This window comes from Onychomys torridus, chromosome 11 (assembly GCF_903995425.1).
Source record: "Onychomys torridus chromosome 11, mOncTor1.1, whole genome shotgun sequence".
NCBI classification, from domain to species: Eukaryota; Metazoa; Chordata; class Mammalia; order Rodentia; family Cricetidae; genus Onychomys; species Onychomys torridus.
Genome location: NC_050453.1, coordinates 42824788 through 42844481, shown reverse-complemented (window position 1 = coordinate 42844481; position 19694 = coordinate 42824788). Strand labels below are relative to the sequence as shown.

General features: G+C 46.5%; 1 protein-coding gene and 1 pseudogene across 1 annotated transcript in view; one reads left to right on the top strand and one right to left on the bottom strand.

Moving 5' to 3' along the window:
• Positions 1-13879, top strand: part of Niban1 (niban apoptosis regulator 1) — a 148320-nt gene extending 134441 nt beyond the window's left edge. The window contains 5 exon segments of the mRNA XM_036202396.1: positions 912-1073; positions 1915-2025; positions 5544-5651; positions 10708-10819; positions 12311-13879. Coding sequence (XP_036058289.1) covers positions 912-1073; positions 1915-2025; positions 5544-5651; positions 10708-10819; positions 12311-13449 — 1632 coding nt within the window. The 3' untranslated portion in view covers positions 13450-13879.
• Positions 13880-18825: 4946 nt separating this feature from the next.
• Positions 18826-19302, bottom strand: LOC118592757 (annotated as a pseudogene).
• Between the last annotated feature and the right edge of the window lie 392 nt (positions 19303-19694).

Here is a 19694-nt window from a genome sequence, read left to right as displayed (position 1 = left end):
ACAGGACCTGAACTGAGTTCCCAGCACCCATGTCAGATGGCTCACAACCACCTGTAACTCCAGCTCCAGGGGGATCTGATGCCCTCTCCTGGCCTTCATGAGTACCTACACTCACATGCACATACTCACACAGACATACACATATACTCATATTTAAAAATACACTGAGTCTTTAAAAAAGAAGTGATACATTTTGTCCTACAATCATAGGACAAAAGCAAATGTAACAATATGATTTTCCCCCTCCTAATCTTTAACTCTGCTTCAGCAGGCCTTGTCACTGTTCACTACTTAAAGTGAATACTTTCCCCTTTAAAGCACCGTGGCATGGGCCCTTTGAAAATTCCCACCACACGGGCTCTCCTGTGTTATTCACACTCACCTGCCTTTCACACAGCTTCTCTAGGGAGCTCTCCATGTCAGCATTTTTTCCCTGTCTTCACCCAGTCTCCTGTTTATTTTAAGCTTCCAGTGTTCAAATTTAAAACCATTTTAAGCTAAGCTTAGAAAATGGAACAAGTTTCCACTCCTTAAAGAACCTTATGCAGCCTCATGGGCTCAGCAACAGTTCTCGCTGCCAACGAGCCTGCCTGCTGGTTCTTGAGTTCCGGAAGTGGGGACTTTGGAAGCTAATGAGGACTTAAGGAGACAGGAGCCCCTGCTTGGGTGTGCCTCTGAGACTTCCTGATACCTCCTTGGTTCTTCTGTTTCTTTCCCAGCAGTAAAGCCGCCCTAGGGAACCACAGAAAGAAGGAAGACAATTGAAGAGGTCTCAGATAGAATGTGCAAGTAGTGATTCATCCTCAGAACACACACTTGACCATTGCAAATGTAGGTCTTAGTATTATGTAATATCGAGGAAGGATTCCTAAATCTAAGGGCATTTGCTTTTCTCCTTCACCAAAATGCAGCATCTGGACCAGCTGATGAAGCTTCCTCTGGAGTCTGTGAAGATGGAGCCTTGTTATACTAAAGTCACCTTGCTTCCTGAGCGCCTGCTGGATCTGCAGAGCCGCTTCCGGTTCCCTCACGTTGATCTGGTGGTCCAGAGGACACAGAACTACATGCAAGAGGTGGGAGAAGAAGGGAACCGAGGGAGGATGAGGATGAGGATGAAGTGGCAAAGAGGGAGAGAAGGAGAAATGCATGCTGGCAGATGTGGCGGGGGTGCTCTGCAGCTCAGGGAAGTGAGGCCTCTTCCCAGAGACAGGTTGACTGAGGACACACACTCCTTCCAGTTGGCTTCATCTTTCCTCAGAAATAAAGTAACATTAGCTGGTAATTATTTGATGGGTTGAGTCAGACTTCAAACTTGGGCTGCATGTTAGAAACGTGGGGAAATTTTAAGAACTACTGATCTCTAGTGATTTCAAATATATATGTTTTATAATATATTTGAAATTCTTAGAGAATGGCCTCTACTTCTATCCTACTATTTGTAATATGCAGCCAGGATCCAGAAACACTGGCTGAGTTCCCTACCTCATTGCAAAGAGACCTGCTACAGCTTCATATTTGATTTTTGTTTTTTGTTTTTAATTTATTTGATTACATGTATGTTTGTGCATGCCTGCTTGCCTGTTTGTGTACCATGAACACACAGGTGCCCTTGGAGGCTAGAAGAGGGTGTCAGATACCTAGAGTTAATGCCTGAAATTCGGGGAGGGAGGATCAGATCAGGGGTTTAAGGTCTTCCTTTGTCTATATTGCAAGTTCAGGGCCAGCCTAGGCTGAATGAAACCCTGCCTTAAAAAACATAAGGGATAAATGGCAGACTTATGTGACAGTGTAAAAACAGTCCCTTGGATGATTCTGGATGCTGGAGAAACACAGGCACAATTATAGACTAAGACACCTGAGCTGGATCAGTTCCCAGCCCCTGACTGTGGTATGCTTCTGTGGTTTGATGGACAGCTCATGGAGAACGCTGTGTTCACCTTTGAGCAGTTGCTCACCCCACATCTCCAAGGAGAGGCTTCCAGAACAGCAGCTGCCATCGAGAAGGTTAAGCTCCGTGTCTTAAAGGTAAGAGCTTCGTCTTCATTTGGGAGGGAGCATCTGACGAGACTGTGACCCCTGTCCTGTTCCTCAGTGGGAAATACCCTGACCGCCCTTTCACCCGTCCGGTCTTTTCCCAAGCGCAGATGACCGTGGTTCGCAGCAGTTTCCCTAGCGCGACTCTCCTGCCATCTAGTGGCCTCTTCAGGAACCACATGTCCTCAGCACAAACGAGCTAGATGTGACCTGTGGGTTTACTTTCACAGTTTGACAAATGCGTATTGACTGGCCACTGCGAACACTGTGACAGACATTGCATGGTATATGACGTAGGTCAGATGCAGCCCAGCATTCCAAGCACAATAAAATTTATTAAATTAGTCAACATTTTAAATACAAACCAAAACTTAGAGCCAAAGGAACCATCCCAAGGGAAAGTATACCTGCCACATGAGATGGTTTTTAATGAGCTTTATGTATAAGTGCATAATAAGACTGTTGTGATAATAGGAACTTACATGTATCTGGTACTTACTTAAAGCCTTTTAAAAAATTCACGTTCCTAACATTTGTTGTTCCTAAATTGTCACTCCGAAGATTTATATTTCTAGTTTTTATTATTTATGCATGTTTACACATGTCTGTGTGAACGTATGCCATCTGTACTTGGGTTCCCATGGAGGCCAGAAGAGGACGTCAGAGCCCTTGGAACTGGATGTGCAGGTGGTTGGGAGTTATCCAATGTAGGTGCCGGGCACAGAATCTGGGTCCTCTAAAGAGCAGGAGGCACTTTTATCCACAGAGCCATCCCTTCAGGCCTGTTTAAAGCCTCGAAGAAAAAGACCCCAGAAGTGTACCATTTCCTTTGACTCACCCTGAGCTCATTAGACTTCAGCCCATGGCAGACGAGGAAGCCAGTGCTCTGAAGGCTGGACTTCTGACTCAAGCCCAGCAAGCTGGTGAACCACGAGCTGGAAAGCATGGATCATCACAACACAAATACTAACACACTCGCGATTGAGGGGAAAGGTCATCACATGCTCCGGCAGACGGGAGAAAGGTGTCCCAGTCTCCAGGCATTGGGGTGAAAGGCCCTTAGAACACCTCCAGGTCAACAGTGCAGCCAGTGCCAAATTGTTCCTGCCCAGTGAACAGGGCCCACCTGAGTCCTGGGGCAGGAACTTCCAGGGGTGTTTGGGGCTACAGGAATACAGCTGTGGATGACTCACATACCCTTTGACACGTGCGCTAGAGTCGGGGTTTCCTGGAAGCCTTGCAACCATCCTAGACGTTGGATGAACCGTAGAACAGACCTGTGTGGTGGGCGTCTAGCTATTGATGGTTTTGCATTCCTCAACTCAAACATCCCGGGTCTACTGGCGACATTTCACCGTGTTCAGCTCAGCCTTCCTTTTGTTTAGAGAGGCGGCGACACTGTAGCTGCAGAAAAGTTCAAGTGATCCGAAAATCAAATATTTGTGAAAGAGCAATTGGCTTGGAAGGAGACAAAATCCTCCCACCTAGTACCTGTGAAAGCTGTAGTTATATGTGTGGTTAGAAGGTGATAACTTACTGAATTCTACAGACATCAGATACCAGGGACCGACATCATATGGACTAACAAAAAGGCAGATCTTTGGGTTGGGGATTTAGCTCAGTGGTAGAGTGCTTGCCTAGCAAGCACAAGGCCCTGGGTTTGATCCTCAGCTCTACAAAACAAAAACAAAAAAAGGCAGATCTTCAAGATCTGGCCTTTCAGTGATTTTGGATTTCTATATGAAGCCTAAATGGCCACAGATTTTCTGGTAATTTGCAACCATTTATTGTTTTGACTTGCTTATTGTCTCCTTGTCTTAGGTTTTCTGTTCCTGTGAAAAGACACCATGACCACGGCAACTCTTATAAAGGGACACATTTAATTGGGGGTGGCGGCTTACAGTTCAGAGGTTTAGTTGGTTATCATCATGGCAGGAAGCTTAATGGTATGCAGGAGACATGGTGCTAGAGAAGTAGCTGAGAATTCACATACATCTTGACTCACAGGCAACAAGAAATGTTCTGAGACACTGGGCAGTATCTTGAGCATAAATGAGAGGTTAAGAGCACTGACTACTCTTCCAGAGGTCCTGAGTTCAATTCCCAGCACCCACATGGTGGCTCACAATCATCTGTAATGAGATCTGGCGCCCTCTTCTGTATACATAATAAATAAATAAATCTTTAAAAAAATAAAAATTTAAAAATTAAAAAATAATAAAAACACGAGACTTTAAAGCCCACCTCCACAATAACACACTTCCTCCAACAAGACCACACCTACTCCAACAAGGTCACACATCCAAATGGTACAACTCCCTTTGGGGGCCATTTTCTTTCAAACCACCACACTCCTATTCAAATGAACTTATTGCTGCAGCTAAAACCATGAACTTACCAATGAACTATTTGCTACTCAAAAAAAAAAAAAAAAAAAACAAAAAAAAAAGTTCCTGCCAGGGTGCCAAGGATGGTCCCACAAGTACTCAGACACCTCCAAACTCAGAACAGATTTCACCTCCCAAGACAGCCGCTTCTACCTCTCACAAATTTGCCTGCAAGAACAGGCCTACCCATGTTAGATCCAGGCTCTTGGTACTGGCAATTCTACCTTCCTCCACTTGGGGGAGTGCCTTCTCCAGTTGGGGGCTTTTGGTTGCATAGGATGTAATTTTGCTCTCATTTATGATCTCCAGAGCAAGCGCTCTCCTCTCCAGCCATTCTTTTGCTGAACCCTTGTCTTTACATGCCCACGGCAGTTCTCCAGAGAGCCCGTGCACAAGGCACCAGTGTCCACACGCAAACCAGGATCGACATGGGCTGCTCCCAAGAGCCTGCTCTTGCTGACTCTTAAGTTCCAATGTGTTCTTTCACACTCCTGTACTCTCAAGCACTAGACTAAACCAGAGAGCCGTGGGTGAACTCTTTTGTAAGTGACAGGAAGTAGATGCTTTAGTCTCAGCGGCCTGTTTCTGTTGCAGCCACTCAGCTCTGCTGTGTATCTCCAGTGTGGGACGTCCAGTGTGCTTGCTGGGTTGATGGCGCTTTAAGCCATGTTCTCTCTCCTCTCATGGACATAATTACCACACACACACATACACACACACACACACACACACACACACACACACACACACCCTTGCAGGACAGAGAATAATTGATATTCGTGGCTCCCCTGTGTCTACCCAGCTGGGACTAATGAAGCACAAACTCACTCTCTAGTTTGAGCCACATCTTTATAAAACATATCACCTTTTTTGTTTTGATCTTGCCTCAGTTTCCGTATTTGTAAAAGGGGTGGGTGAAATGGGTCATGACTTCACAGCCCAATACCCAGTTTATGCAAGAGTTCCAGAAAAAGATCTCTGACACCCTAAACTTATGAGAGTCCTCAGAAGTTAGTGGAGGCTGAGGAAGGGAGATGACCGGGTGGGTGTATTGTCTTCTTGTTGAAGCGAAGAGTTATGGATGGAAATTGTGCTCCTTAGCATGTGTCTCTGTGTTCACAGCAATATGACTATGACAGCAGCACCATCCGGAAGAAGATCTTCCAGGAGGCATTGATTCAAATCACACTGCCCACCGTGCAGAAGGCACTGGCATCCACATGCAAACCAGTAAGGAACGGGGCTGCTCCCAGGAGCCTGCTCCTGTTGACCCTTCAGTTCAAATGTTTTATCTGGCACTCCTGCATTGGCAAATGTTAGACTAAACCAGCAGGGATAAGTGGTGAGGTAGATGTTTTAGGGTTTGTGGGTATTTCTGTTGCAAGCGCTCAGCACTGCTGTGTGGTGCTACAGCAGCCACAGATAGTACACAAATATATAGACAAAGTCTACAGTTCGGTACACTTACGCACACACGCATGTAGGCATGCAGCCCAGGATTTGTGACTCCTGAACTACAGGAAATCTCAAAGGCTAATGATCAGACTTGAGCCAAGCTCTAAGGGCTGTCATGGATTGCCAAAGGAGATGAGATGGTCTCCCGTTTTACTGTTAGTCTCGTTCAGCATGTGCACTCAAAGTTGGCCGCTATACCCCGAAAAGATCTTAAGTGTGATCACAGGCCGACTTGTTCTCTTACCTTTTGTAACTTTAGTTTACTGGCATCTCTGACATAAGCTGTTGTGAGCATGGGGCTGCAGGACAGCCATGGTTATGAGGTGTGAGCAGAGCAATAGACGAGAAGCACCTGGAGGATTCTTCCAGGCTTGTGTCTAAGTCCTGGGCCCCTGTGCTCCGCTCTGGGCCCCTGTTCTTGTTTTGATCAATTCCCACCATTTATGAAATCCATCTAATAATGTGTATCTTCCTTTTTCTTTTGCTTTTACTTTCAACTCTCCTTTGTTTTTTGGTTTTTGGTTGGTTGTTTGCTTGTTTTTTTTGGATAGTATCTTGCTGTGTAGCCCAGGCTAGGCTTTAAACTCCTGACCCATCTGACCTAGCACCCCCGCCATGCTGAAATTACACCTCCACACCTGGACTGCATTGTCTGTCTCAAGAATGAGAACATTCAGATGACACATTTTCCATCTGATGGAGTTCACACCGTATAGCAGGCATGGTGTTAAACGTTTCTTATCCGTCATCAAAATGAATTTCCCAGCAGTCCTCAGAGGAGACTATTCACATCCTCATGATGTAAAAGAGGGAAGCTAAGTGGTTGAATAGCAAGCCCAGGGTCACAAAGCCAGTTACCACTGGCTGAATCCAGTTTGTATTTACCTATGACCCAGCTGGCACTCAGCAAATGGCATCAGCCTCTACTCCAACTGTTACAATGACTGCTCCCGCATTCCAAAAAATGACTGAGGAGCCTGGCCATTTTCAAGGCCCATTCTCCACTGGAGTCAATAAGAAAGAGCATCATAGAATTTTTAAATGGCTTTTTGACAGTTTGGAGAGTCTCCAAGCACTGAACATTAAAATCCTTTGTGTCGGTTATTATACTGTGGAATTTTCTCTGGTTGTTTTCATATTCTATAAATGCTGTTTTTCTTCAGATAGTCATTGGCATATTCAGTCTTGTATTTATTTATTCCTGGAGTATTTCTTTGGTGGAAAGGATCTGAGGAACCACAGGAGAAAGCAATCGGTTTGTATGAGTGTCCCTTGGCTGAATGTGATAGACAGCCTGAGGGATTACTAGTCTACCTTAGAATGTGTCTTCACACAGATATGCTGCTTAAAATGTGTTTTCACTCCCAAAGGAAGTGTGGAGGCCTTACTACCTCCTTCCCCATGTGAGGGGGAGGAAGGAGGGCTCCCCTTCTTCCTGTGCCCAATCTGTGCAGCTCTTGCTGGTGTTTTTTTTTTTTTTTTTTTTTTTTGGTGCATGTGGGGTGTGTGTGTGTGTGTGTGTGTGTGTGTGTGTGTACATGTCTTTTGCATGCATGGGTGCACATATGTTTTCAGGTATGTATGTCTGTGTGCATGTAGGCCAGAGATTGCCACAGAATCTTTTCCTCCATCTCACTGAACATGGAGCTTGCCAATCAGTCCATCTAGACAACTGGGCCTAGGGACCCTGTCTCTGTTTTCCAAGCACTGGGTTTACAGGCAGTCTAACCCCCCTCTGTGTCCACCTACCTTTATGTGGGTGTTAGAGACCTGAATACAGGCAAAAATGATGCTTTTCCCAATGAGCCATGCCCCCCAGCCACGGCTCTTGCCATTTGTAGTTGAGAGAGGTTGTTTTCAAAAGAGCCCATGACCCTGACTTTTCAGTGATAAAGGATATTGTGTTGGTCTCAAGAGCTTTTGAAAACCCCAGGTTTATAGGCAGATATAGTAGAGGATTATCTGCTTCATAGAAGTCTTTATTTTCCTAAAGAGAAGTTTTCTTAGTTCTTTTAGTAGCAGTTTCCCAGGTCTGTGACACTCCATTCCTCCCTGGCTATGCATTAGAATTGCCTGTGGTGGCAATTTCTTTTTCCTAACTATCCTCCAAGTCCCAATGTCAGGATTCCATGTTAGTTGATCCAGAAAATTAAGCATCTGACCCAGTTCAATTGTCTCATCATGGAAGATGTGCTTTGTAAAATCAGACACATCCCAGCAACACAAATATTCCTCTGTTCCCTTCCCACAGGATTATTTAACTGGATGGGAATTTGTTTTCTATTTATTCAGCTAACACACCTCAAAAGTGTATCAAACAAGATCCAGGTACTGTGGCATGCATAAAACATGCATCCAGGTCACCGTCCCTGCTGTCCTGGAGTTCACAGTATAGAGGGAGTTGCCATGTGAGCAACAGTAGAGTGGCCGCCCCGGGTGGCAGCTTCTAGCAAAGGTAGCAACTTCCATAGCTGAGCTTGGGCCCTTCAGGGGACTCCCCAGAGTCATGCTTGCACTTGGTGCCAGTGGCTGAGTAACAGAGGGGTGAGAAATAACAGGGCCACTGAGGTCTGAGCTTGTACCCCTCATATAATAGAAGTAAAGACAGACTCAGAGTGGTGTCCCGTTTACCCAGGCTCCCACGAGCAGTGTCTAGTCTCCGAGGCAGTGCCCCTTCTGTATCTTTATGACCTTCTAGAGCTCACTGAAGCTCATGTCTCTTTGGTCTTTCCCCTTCCTTCTCAGGTGGACATAAACAGGCCCCATTGCCACCCATTGGTGGTAGCATAAAATCCTGGGCCACAGCACCCCCATGTCTTAGCAAGGAAAGCTGTCTGAATGGGGTTGTTTCTTACTGCCTGCTACAGATGCTGGCAATCAGAGCAAAAGGCATCAACTCCTACTGCCAAGTCCCTGGGTTTTCTAAAAGCTGCATAACAGGGAGCCCTCCTCCAGCACTGTCATGTGCCTGGATAACTCATCTCTGGCATATAATTAGTAGCATTTTATCCCTGCCTGGTCTTCATGCTGGTAATAAGGCATTGTTTTGGAAGGCTTTGGGAGGCTGGGAAAGTCAAGGGGTTTTGTATCTTGTCTGGGCTGTCTTGGAATTGGAGACCATCAGTGCCAGTTGAAAAGGTTCTCAGCTGGAAAAGGACTTGTGCGTTAATAATGTTGACCATACAGCTACACCTGATCCAGGGACCTCACTTCTAGGTATCTACCTAAGAGAAACAAGTTCTTAAGTTGTCCATACAGAATAGAATGTACACAAAAATGCCCATTAGTGAAGAAGTCAGTGTCTTAATGACTGTCCTGTTGCTATGGAAAGACACCATGACCAAGGCAAGTTATAAGAAAAAGCATTGAATTGGGGCTGGCTTACAGTTTCAGAGGTTTAGTCCGTTATCATCTTGGCAGGGAGCACAGCAACATGCAAGGCAGGCATGGTGCTGAGGAAGTATTTGAGAGCTACATCTTACCTATGGACACACAAGGGGTTGGGGAGACAGAGAGGCAGAGACACAGAAACTGGGCCTGGTGTGCACTTTTGAAACCTCAAAGCCCACCCCCAGTGACACACTTCCTCCAACAAGACCACACCTCCTCTAACAAGACCACACCTCCCTATCCTTATCAAATAGTGCCAGTCCTCCATGATTAAGCATTTAAATATATGACCCTATGGGGGCCATTCTTATTCATATCACCACAGTCAATGTCAAATTAGTATGGATGATCAATTCCAACTTAACTATGTAGTGAATGACATTTATCAATAAAGAGGAATGAGCTGCTGCTCCATATATGTATTCCCAGTGCACAGAAAGGGATGGGCATGACCAGCGGCTGAGTGCCTCCTTCCACAGTTAAGAGGTACAAGGTGTTTAGTACATAGGCTGGAGGCAAAGGGAACACAGGGAGCCATTGGCTGCATTGTTATCCCAGCAGCTTTAACCTGTGGGACCAGATGCTGTCTTCCCACACTCCTCTACATGGAGGCGTGTGGGAGTCACCCTGTCCTTATCTCTTTGGAAGATAAGCATTTTGAGTTTTTCCCTTTTGCTTTCAGTATCATACATTAATTAAAACATAATGGGTTTCTCTTTATTTTCATGTGTGCACAGAATGCATTTTTACTTTTCTCAACCTGTCACCCTCTCTTGTCCCCACTCTTCTCTCATCTAATCACCTTTCCAAATAGCCTTCCTTCTGCTGTTTGTCTTGTTAAATCTTTCCTTCTGGGTCTGGATTATTCCACGGATCTCCATTTGATCCACTTTCCTGCATAGGACACACTTTCATTTGATTGTATTTGGAACACATTTTCTTTATTCAGTCATCTGTTGATGGGCACCTAAGTTGGCTCCATAGCCTGGCTGTTAGAACAGTGTCCTTTAGCTGGGCGGTGGTGGCGCACGCCTTTAATCCCAGCACTTGGGAGGCAGAGGCAGGCGGATCTCTGTGAGTTCAAGGCCAGCCTGTTCTACAAAGAGAGTTCCAGGACAGCCAGGACTGTTACACAGAGAAACCTTGTCTTGAAAAACCAAAAAAAAAAAAAAAAGAAAGAAAGAACAGTTTCAGATACAGGTGCAGGAGGAGTGGTAGCTGGATCCTACGGTAGTTCTAATTTTAGTTTTCCCAGGAAGGTCCATACAAATGTAAACAACGCCTCAACTAACTCCCATACCTCTGAGCCATGTGGAAAGGTCTCCTCCTCGCCACATCCTCCCCAGCACTGGGTTTCTGCCATTCTGATAGCGTGAGATGGAACTCTGAGGCAGCAGTTGTACTCCTCTTCTCCATCCTTTTCTCTCTCCTCACTCCCCAGGAGCTTCAGAAATATGAGCAGTTCATCTTTGCAGATCATACCAACATGATCCATGTCGAGAACGTCTACGAAGAGATTTTGTATCAGATCCTCCTTGACGAAACCCTGAAAGGTAAGGTCAGCTTGCCGGCACTGTGCAAAGGGAATGCTCGCTCCTTCGTGGCAGGCACTCCTGAAACAGAACCCAGAGTGAGGAAGAGCTGCGACTGATTTTGGTGTGCAGGGGAGACAGCCAGGAGAGGGCAGGCAGGCCGGCAGGCAGGACCAACCTTGACTGTGCATGCACGAGGGCTGCACCCTGTGGTCATGACAGGCCGGCCGCTTTCAAAGCAAGCATGAAATCTGCAGGGTGAGAGCTTTATCACTGGAGAGGAAAGAAGCCGAGGCTTAGTGGGGCTGAACTGAGGGTCTTTGCTGCTCTGTGTCAGGACAACAAAAGGCTTTCACAGCTGAACAGAGGTGACTCCAGCAGCAGGGCCAGCCGTTGCTCTGGCAGCACATTCCTCCCCTCCGCTCAGCCAGACAGAAACACAGGCCCATGGCATGGCACTCTGAGAGCCTCTTTAGGAGCCTGGCATCCACCGCACTGTGTAATGGGGCCCTGTCTAAGATTACAGTGTGGACAGATAGACACTGAAAATACTTTAGAGGAGGCGGCCGTCTGTGTGAGTGAAACATACTTAGTGTTTATTACTAAAACACCTCCTCCTGTGAGAGAACTGGGCCAGCCCAAGCCTCAGGTCACGGTAGTCAATCAGAGGGGGGTCCCAGAGGAGGACGGCAAAGGTGTTGACATGGCATCAGCACAGAGGTCGTGGACAGCCTGCTACAGAGGGTTCCTCTCCTCCACAACCTGCCGTCTGCCTGAAACATGCCCTCTGCCAGAGCACCCACGAGTGCTGCCTGCTGAAAAAAATCGTGCCCACTGCCCTTAGCAGTTAGTTCTGTCTCCGTCAGGAGTGACACCCTCTTCGAGGTGGCATTGTTCGACACTACACCCCCGCGCAGAGGTCTGTGGTCAGATGGCCAGGCACCATTGTTTCTGTTGTTCCTGACGATGCTCTTCTCCATGCCTTCGAGACTGAGAAAGGTGCAAACAAATGGCCACTCCAGGCCACACAAGCTCTCTCCGCTGTACACTTCGCACTGAAGACCCACTATCCAGTCAGGACCACACACTGTCAGACAAAACAAGGAAGTGGGAAGCCTGCCCCTGTCGTGGTGGGGTTCCAAACAAGCTACTCATCTTTGTATCCAGCCACACCGATGTAGATGACACCCCTGTAGACTTGGAGCTCTTTGAAAGCCCAGGCTTGCTTTCTTCCAGTCTCCTGGATTGATGCTGGCCTCAGCTTAGAGGCCCAGCAAGGGTTTCTTGGTTAAAGACATTTGTGAATGAACACTACTCAGATTCAGAGGTGGGAAAGTTAAATCATCAGGAAAAGGCTACCTGGAGGAGATTGGTCCTAAGCTGGATCTTGAAACTGAGAATTTGGAGAGCCAGAGGAGCTGGTAGGAAGGCTGCCTTCTAGGGTAAAATCAGAAAACCCAGGTTTGCTTGGCAGAGTGCTAATGTCGTGTTTTGTTGTCTGGTCTCTCTCAGTGATAACAGAGGCGGCTGTCTTGAAGAAACACAATTTATTTGAAGACAACATGGCCTTGCCCAGTGAAAGCGTATCCAGCCTGACAGATCTCAAAACCCCCATGGGGTCAAATCAAGCTAGCCCAGCCAGAAGAGTGTCTGCCATTCTACCAGGAGCTCCAGATAATGAAGTGTTCCAGGAGCCAGAGGAAAAGAGGCAGCAGCCTGGGGTGCCTGGCTCATTGGCTGGAGAAGAAAGTACTCCCATCCCTGAGTCCGGTCCTCCTACAGGTGGGGATGGGCAGGTGACTGTGTCCAGTGTGGATAACTCTGCTGGGAGTCCTCTCACTGCAGAGGACACAGCAGGACCCCTCAGCTCACACTTGTCGAAGGTGGAAGGTGGGGAGACCCTTAAAGATGAAGAACCGACCCGTGAAAGGCCAGAGTCTGTCACCATCCCAGGGTCCTTGAAGGAGCTGAAAGAGTTGCTGACTGTGACGGTGTCTGTGGAGTCTGCCCCAGTGACTGAAAACGATACATACAAGGGGACATCTGTTCCCCAAGAAAATGAAAAAGAAGAAGAAGAAAACAAGATCTACCCAGAAGCCAGCCAGCCAGCTGCCAGCCAGCAGGACAACTGTGAAGAAAGTGAGGTCGGAGAGGGGGGAGCTCATCCTACCCCTTTGGAAGTTGAGGCTCCTAGGGTAGACGGAGGGGCATTGCCAGAGGCTAGCAGCCCTACCTCTCAGTCCATTGGTGGGGGGTTCACGGAGGACACCAGCTGTCTAGATCCCTCAGGGGAGCCATCTGAGGCTCCAGAGCCCACTGAGAAGGCACACCCAGCCATGGTGTCCACACAGGACGCCACCCATGCAGGAGGCGAGGCTGTGCATGCTGTGGCAGTCACACTGCATGAGGAGGCCACACTAAGTTCCAATCCCATCTCTTCTGTGGAGAGGGATGAGGTACCCCAGGTTTCTGAGGATCAAGAGGTACTGGGAGGGAATGATAGGCCAGCCCTTGCTATGGCTACAGAGCAAGTCAATGCTACCCATGTCCATGGGTGCCAGTGGGTGGTAGAGGATGCTCCAGGCACTGACAGCCCTGATGTGCTTGGCGATGCTGTGAGCTCCCCAGAACAGCCCTCTGAGGAGTGCTAAAAACATAATGTCTGTAGTTTTTCTTTCAAGACTATCAGTCAAGGGTTTTAGTTATGGGTATCCATAGGGGGATGCATGTGGGTTGCTATAAAAACTTGGAAATATTTTCTTCCTTTGAATGATAAAGCCAAAGGGAATGTATGCAGGGTGTGAACACCGAGGCCAACTAGGGGGAGCTGACCTGCTCCCTGTGAATGGTTCCTTTAGCATCTTAATAGAAATGATGAGAGAACCAGAGTGTTGGGGTGAAAAGCAGTGAAGGGGGCTCCAGAGAGGGAGAAGTCCTGCAGCAGAGACTGAAAGAGCAGGAACTGGCACCTCAATATTCTCTTCACTGAAATGTGGTGCAAATTTTGTACTGCACTTTAAGGTATTTTTAACGAGAGTGCAAAGGTCTATGGTGACTCCAGCCACCCCCCCCCCCACTCTATCAGCTTCACTGCCTCTTAAGTGGCATCTGTCCATTGCCAGGGCACAGGAAAAAGGAAGTCTTGAACACCAAGCACCCCTGCCCTGTGAAGGTAGATCTCAGGCGAGGCGGAGCAAAGACCCCAAGATGGAAGATCTGTGGAACCATCTAGAAGCCCTGTTCCTAATCCTACTATCAATTTTTGGTTGGTTCATTTTGTTGATTTGCATTAATTAATCACCTTTTCAGGAAATTCAGATGGGGCAAGAGATTTCATTGGCACAAATTAGCCTTAGAGCATGCAAAGAGCTTGGTGGCTACATTTTCTAGCTCAAAACCTGCCAATCACACAGGCATTATTTCAACGGCTAGTGTCTGCTCTGTTAGGCACAGGAATAAATAGAAGATCAGGTGTTTTGCTTCATATAAATGAAAGGGCTCGTGAAAATTTAGAAGGAAAGAATATCTTTTCCAATTTTGAAGTTTCAGTGACAGCCTTGACTCCTTCCATTCACAGTCCTGGTTTAGTCTCAGAAGGGAACGGGAATGCATAATGAACGCAGGAATGAATGAAATCGGTCAAGTTTATGTTATTACCAAAGACATCACCAAAAGTAGAAATGATTTCATCATTCAACAAATTAATTCCTTAGGTACTCTGTCAGGTACCAAGCCTGGGGATACCATGAAGAAAAGACCACTGCTCCTCCTTTCTGAAGGAGCCAGGAAGGAATTCACCTTTAAAGGAGATCAAAGCCTGTGTAACCGTTAGTCTAAGAGATGAGCGGACTAAGGTGCAATCAAAAAGATGTATCTTATTGGCTCCCAGAAAAATCCCAGAGCATTCCCTGAAAGCTGCAGTCCCAGGCAGTGGGCCCAAAACTTCCTTTCACATTTTAACATCAGAACCTCACACTTGGTCTTCCAAGCTTGTTTTGACTCAGCACCATCAAGAATCTCCTTCAGAGAAGTTATCCCACACTTGAGTCATTTAAGCAGGAATGGAGCTATTCCCCCCCCCCACCTCTCCCACCAAGAATTTGTGTGATTTCTAAGTCATCAAGGATGAGTAATAATCACATCAGCATGGCCTCATATTGAATCATTGCACCTTTTCTTTAGAACATTTGTATCCTCAGTGTCCATGAGATAGCCCATCATTAAGTAAGGAAGCTATGGCCAATCTCCCATGGTCCCTGCTTACCTGATACCTGGCCTTCGGCATGCTGTACCAAAATTAGTGTTTACTTCCTGTCTCTTCCACAACCTCCTTTCTTCAAGGACTGAAACTAGGGATTACTCACCATTTGTTCTTTCTGCTGGAAACCCACAGCCTTGAATAATGGCTTCCTGCATGCCAAGTAACTTTAACGTCCCAGGGCCTAGCACAAGGACTGAGAAGCTTTGTTGCTGCTCCTGAGAGGTGGGAACTGAACACCTGGCACACTACTGTGTTTGGAGCTTGCTTTTAGACAGGGAAAGGTTTTTAATTAACTTTCTGACCATGTTGAATCTCCCCATACAGTCCAACGCTGAAGGGGCAGGTGGCCAAATGGCCCACAGCACTGCCCAGTAAGGCAGGGAGCCAAGAGAACAGTGTCTAGCCCCACAAACATTGCCCTGCTTTCTCAGAGAGCCATGGCTATCACAGAGTCCCAGCTGATGCCAACCCCACTCTAGAACATTCCATCTGGCCTGCTTTTGCTCACTCCATGAGAATCGAAGTATAAATGAGAGTTCATGTCACTGAATTAGCTGGATAGGAAGTAGTGCCAATCAGGAAGGCCAGAGAAGAATAGGCTCTAAGTAGCAAGCCATTCTAGAACACACCAAGAACCCTTCTGGGCATGTTTCACGCAGCCAAGTTCTCCAAAATAGGCAAGGCAGCCGTTACACTGGGTCATGGATGAGGAACCTGCAGCCCATTGAAAAAGTCTGCATGTGTGGTAACACGTCGAAAGCATGTCTTGCTTTTCATTAATTTGTGTGTGGCCTAGTGTTTCCATGGGGGAGCGAGGTGCTGGTAATCTGAATGGGCAATCTCTGCCTCTGCAAAGCTGTTACAGACTCCTGGTTCTTGGCCAAAACACCAGGACTTTAAACCAGTTATGCTACTTACTGACCTTTCACTAAGAGATTTTCCTTGAAAAAAAGAAATGACTTGTCATTTTGTTCTGTGTAACTTGGCACAGTGTATGGAATTATGCAGTCACCACACCACACCACACACACACACACACCCACACACACACGCGTCAGGTTCCTGTTGTTGTTTCCACAGAGGTTGAGTTGTGAAGAATGGCAGGTCATTAGGTTTGTCCTTCTGTAGATTTTATTATGCAGATCCTCATGTGTGCTCTTGTAATTCTTCAGATTAAAGCCAGTGGCTTCAGAGGATTTTACAGTTCTCCCAGACAAAAGTGATTTTGATTTGTTATTTTTGTAAAGTGTGACCTGAGGGTATGGTTTCAGAGAGAGTACTTGCCTAGCAGGCTGGAGGTCCTACTTTAACCCAAAAGTGGGGGCGGCAGGGGAGCTATGTGACATGTGCTAAATAGTCATCAGTCATTTCAATATGGGGGAAGAAATGACATTATTAACTCAAAGTCGTAAACCATCATATAGTTTCACTATGTGAGAAAGCTGGTACCCTGTGCCTTCTTTACCATAAACGTACGCGACTAGGGATTTGCTTTCTCAAGTCTGGGACTTTGTGAAAAAGAATTCTACACTGTGGTTTTATTTTTGCATTCATTATATAAAGCAAGTAAACTAAAAACACTTTGTAACCATGTATTTACTCTGCCAAGTGCCTATATTCCAATAAAATATTCATCCCTAAAGGGTTGTCCAGATGTCTTTTATTTGGGATGGGGCTGGCTTCATCTTTTAAGCAAATGCCATACTGGAGCTGCAAGGAACAGTCCTTAAAAATGAAAAGGTGAGTCACTCTTGCTGGCTTTGGAGACTAACCCTCTCGCTCTGTTGTCAGGGTGAAATCTGCTGGGGCACCACTTAATGCCCAATGAAATTCTGCTTTGATAACACACAAGCTTACTTTTCAGTGAATTGGATCATAATCCAGCAATGGGCAATTACTCTTGATGTATTGAACGGCTGTTCAAACGTAAGTATATTTTCAGTGGGCGAGATTGAGTCAAACATTTTTTTCCTGCTGTAATTATAATTAAAACTGTTTACTTACCAACATTCACAGTTGCTCATTTTTCCGTGGATTCAGGCATCCACAGAGAGTCACTGTGTGTCTCTTAGAGGCAGCTGCTGCAGAGAATGGTAGACTAGTAGTGACTGCATGGGTAGGACCCTCGACATTCTCAAATTCTCAGGGTGGATAGAGCCAGGCAGAACCTACAGTGCACGTTTGCTTCCTCTAATGTCATAAACTTCCTCTATGATGTTAGTCTTAGCTCTGTACCAACAGCTTAATTCAGGAGAAGAAAAGAACACAGTGGAAAAGGCAAGTCCAGTAGGGACGGGAGGCACTCGAGATGTTTGATACTTCCTCACTCCCTCCACCTGCCCCCCAGGCTCCCGGTGTGTAAAGGTCATCCAGAGTGGCCTCTCCAGGAGTTCTACATAGAGACACTAACAAGATGGGAGTTGGAGGTGGGGGAGTTTGCCTTGAAACTCTTCCTGCAAGTCCTTCTTAGATGAGATGGTTATTGGCTGCGAGTGACTTAGGGAAGACACGGAGGTCTTGGGAGCGGTCACGTGGCTCTGCCTCTGAACTGCTCAGAACCTTTGCCATAATCTTCACCCATCCAAAGCATCTGATTCCCCGTTCTCCAGCTGGCCAGTTCCCATTTTTCTTCCCTTGGAGACTCAGGACACTCTGTTCCAGGATCACTTTCTGAACTTTGACCCTAATTCACTTACCTATACTTCTGATCATCCTATCTCCCTCCAGGGCAGCCATCTACTTTCTTGGTGCCTTTGGGGAAGGGATCCTTGCACAGAGAAAATGCTCAACCCAAGTTGAATGAATGAATTGACAGACATCCTTCATCCCAGATGGAGACAAGAGAAGATAGGGTAGATGCTGTCCCTTCAGCACAGGGCTTGGGGTGCTAGAAGTTTATTCATGCATCCTCAGCTTTCTGAGTTACATCTGTTGTAGTAGCTTGACCATGTGTTTTGCATACATCTCTGGAAGTGTCCTGAAGAGCCACATCATTTTTTTTAAAAAAAATCATGCTAAGGACTATAGAACTAGTTTTCAGGGTAGTAGGCAGTCACCACTAGATTTTCCTAAGGTCTCTGATGTAAACTATCCGAAAAGGTTAAGAAGTTCCCTTGGAGTGCAATCTGGTCTGCACAACACGAGCAAATGACCATGAACACCATGGCCATCAGGCCAGCTCTCTTGGGTTGGGCAGGGAAGACCGTGCAGACCTAAAGGAGAAATCTTCCCAGGATTCCTTTACCCCGCCCCCTACCTCAGCTCTTTCCAGGAAGCAGAGGTCTTCCATGGACTCTGCTCTAGACCTTCTGCACACTCAGCTGGGTCCCCTCTTTGTGGGAAGGGACTGTGTTATTCCCGTTTTTTTAAATCTCCTAAGAAAGACGTAAATGAGATTTTTGAGTGAGGCATGATGGTGTCCCAGATATTGGGAGGCCAAAAGAGGGAGATTATTTGAGCTCAGGACTTGGAGAACAGTGTGAGACCTCCCTTTTTTTGTTTGTTTGTTTTTTAACTAGAAAAAGAATTTTATTAACCCTTTTCCAAACTTCATTCCCAGACTTCTTCAGCTTAATTTGCTGCAAAGAATGAATTGTCTTCAAGCAAAAACTGAAAGAGCTGTGGTGTCCAAGGGGCTCGGGCTTAAGAATATTAGCGATCTAGATTTTGCCAGACCCATAAACAAAAGCGTTTTAAAAAGCAGTCATGATATCAAATAGCAGCTCCTGTCATTTCTGCAGGCGTCACCTTCAGAAGTCACCTCAGTTCAGTTTGCCGCCTCCTTAGACGCCTCATCAAAATTCTCCGCCAGATCTGGGACTTCATCATCATCCTCCTCCTCTCCGGTAGCAAGTGGTGCTTTTCCATCCACAGATTGTTTGGGCTGAGCTTCAGCCAGTCTCCTTAAACTAGTCACAGTGTCTGCCCCGAGCTGGTTTAGGATGCTGGGAAGCATTTCTGTCAGCTGCTTTGCCTGTGATGGTGAAGGTGTTCACTGTCAGAGATGCCTGAGCTTCAGGGCTGTTAAAACGGATCACTGTTCCTTGGTTTGTAAACATGTCCACCTCTTCATACCAGAGATATTGTTCACCCCTAACTTCTTTAAGGAGAACTGCAGGTTTTTTTTTTATCATCTGCTGCGGCTGTTGTGACCCACCTCCTTCCATCTGCGCACAGTTCCTTTCCCACCAATGCACCCTTGCAGTTTGACCAGTTTCTCCTGGTTCATGGTCGTTTCTTCCATCTTGTCCCGGGAACTAGGGGGAGTAGGGTTCTTGCTCAGGTGGTCTCAGCAGATCAGCTGAGATAAGGCGCACTCACATGGGGAGGCAAGACGGCAGCCAGAGGGAGCCTGAAAGTGATTGAGACCCCCCCCCCACCCCATCTTAAAAGAGAAAATTAAAAAGAAAACAGAACAACAAAAACAAATGGTCATGGTGGCTTATGCTTGTAATCCCAGCACCTGGTAGATGGAGACAAGAGGGTCAAAAGTTCAAGGTCATCCTCAGCTACATATGCAGGCCCAGGCCACCTCAAGGCACATGAAACCCTGTCTATACAAAAAAGATTTTAAAAACAATAAAAATGAAGATACTTTGATTAAGGTTTAAGGTTGTTTTTTTGTTTTTTTGTTTT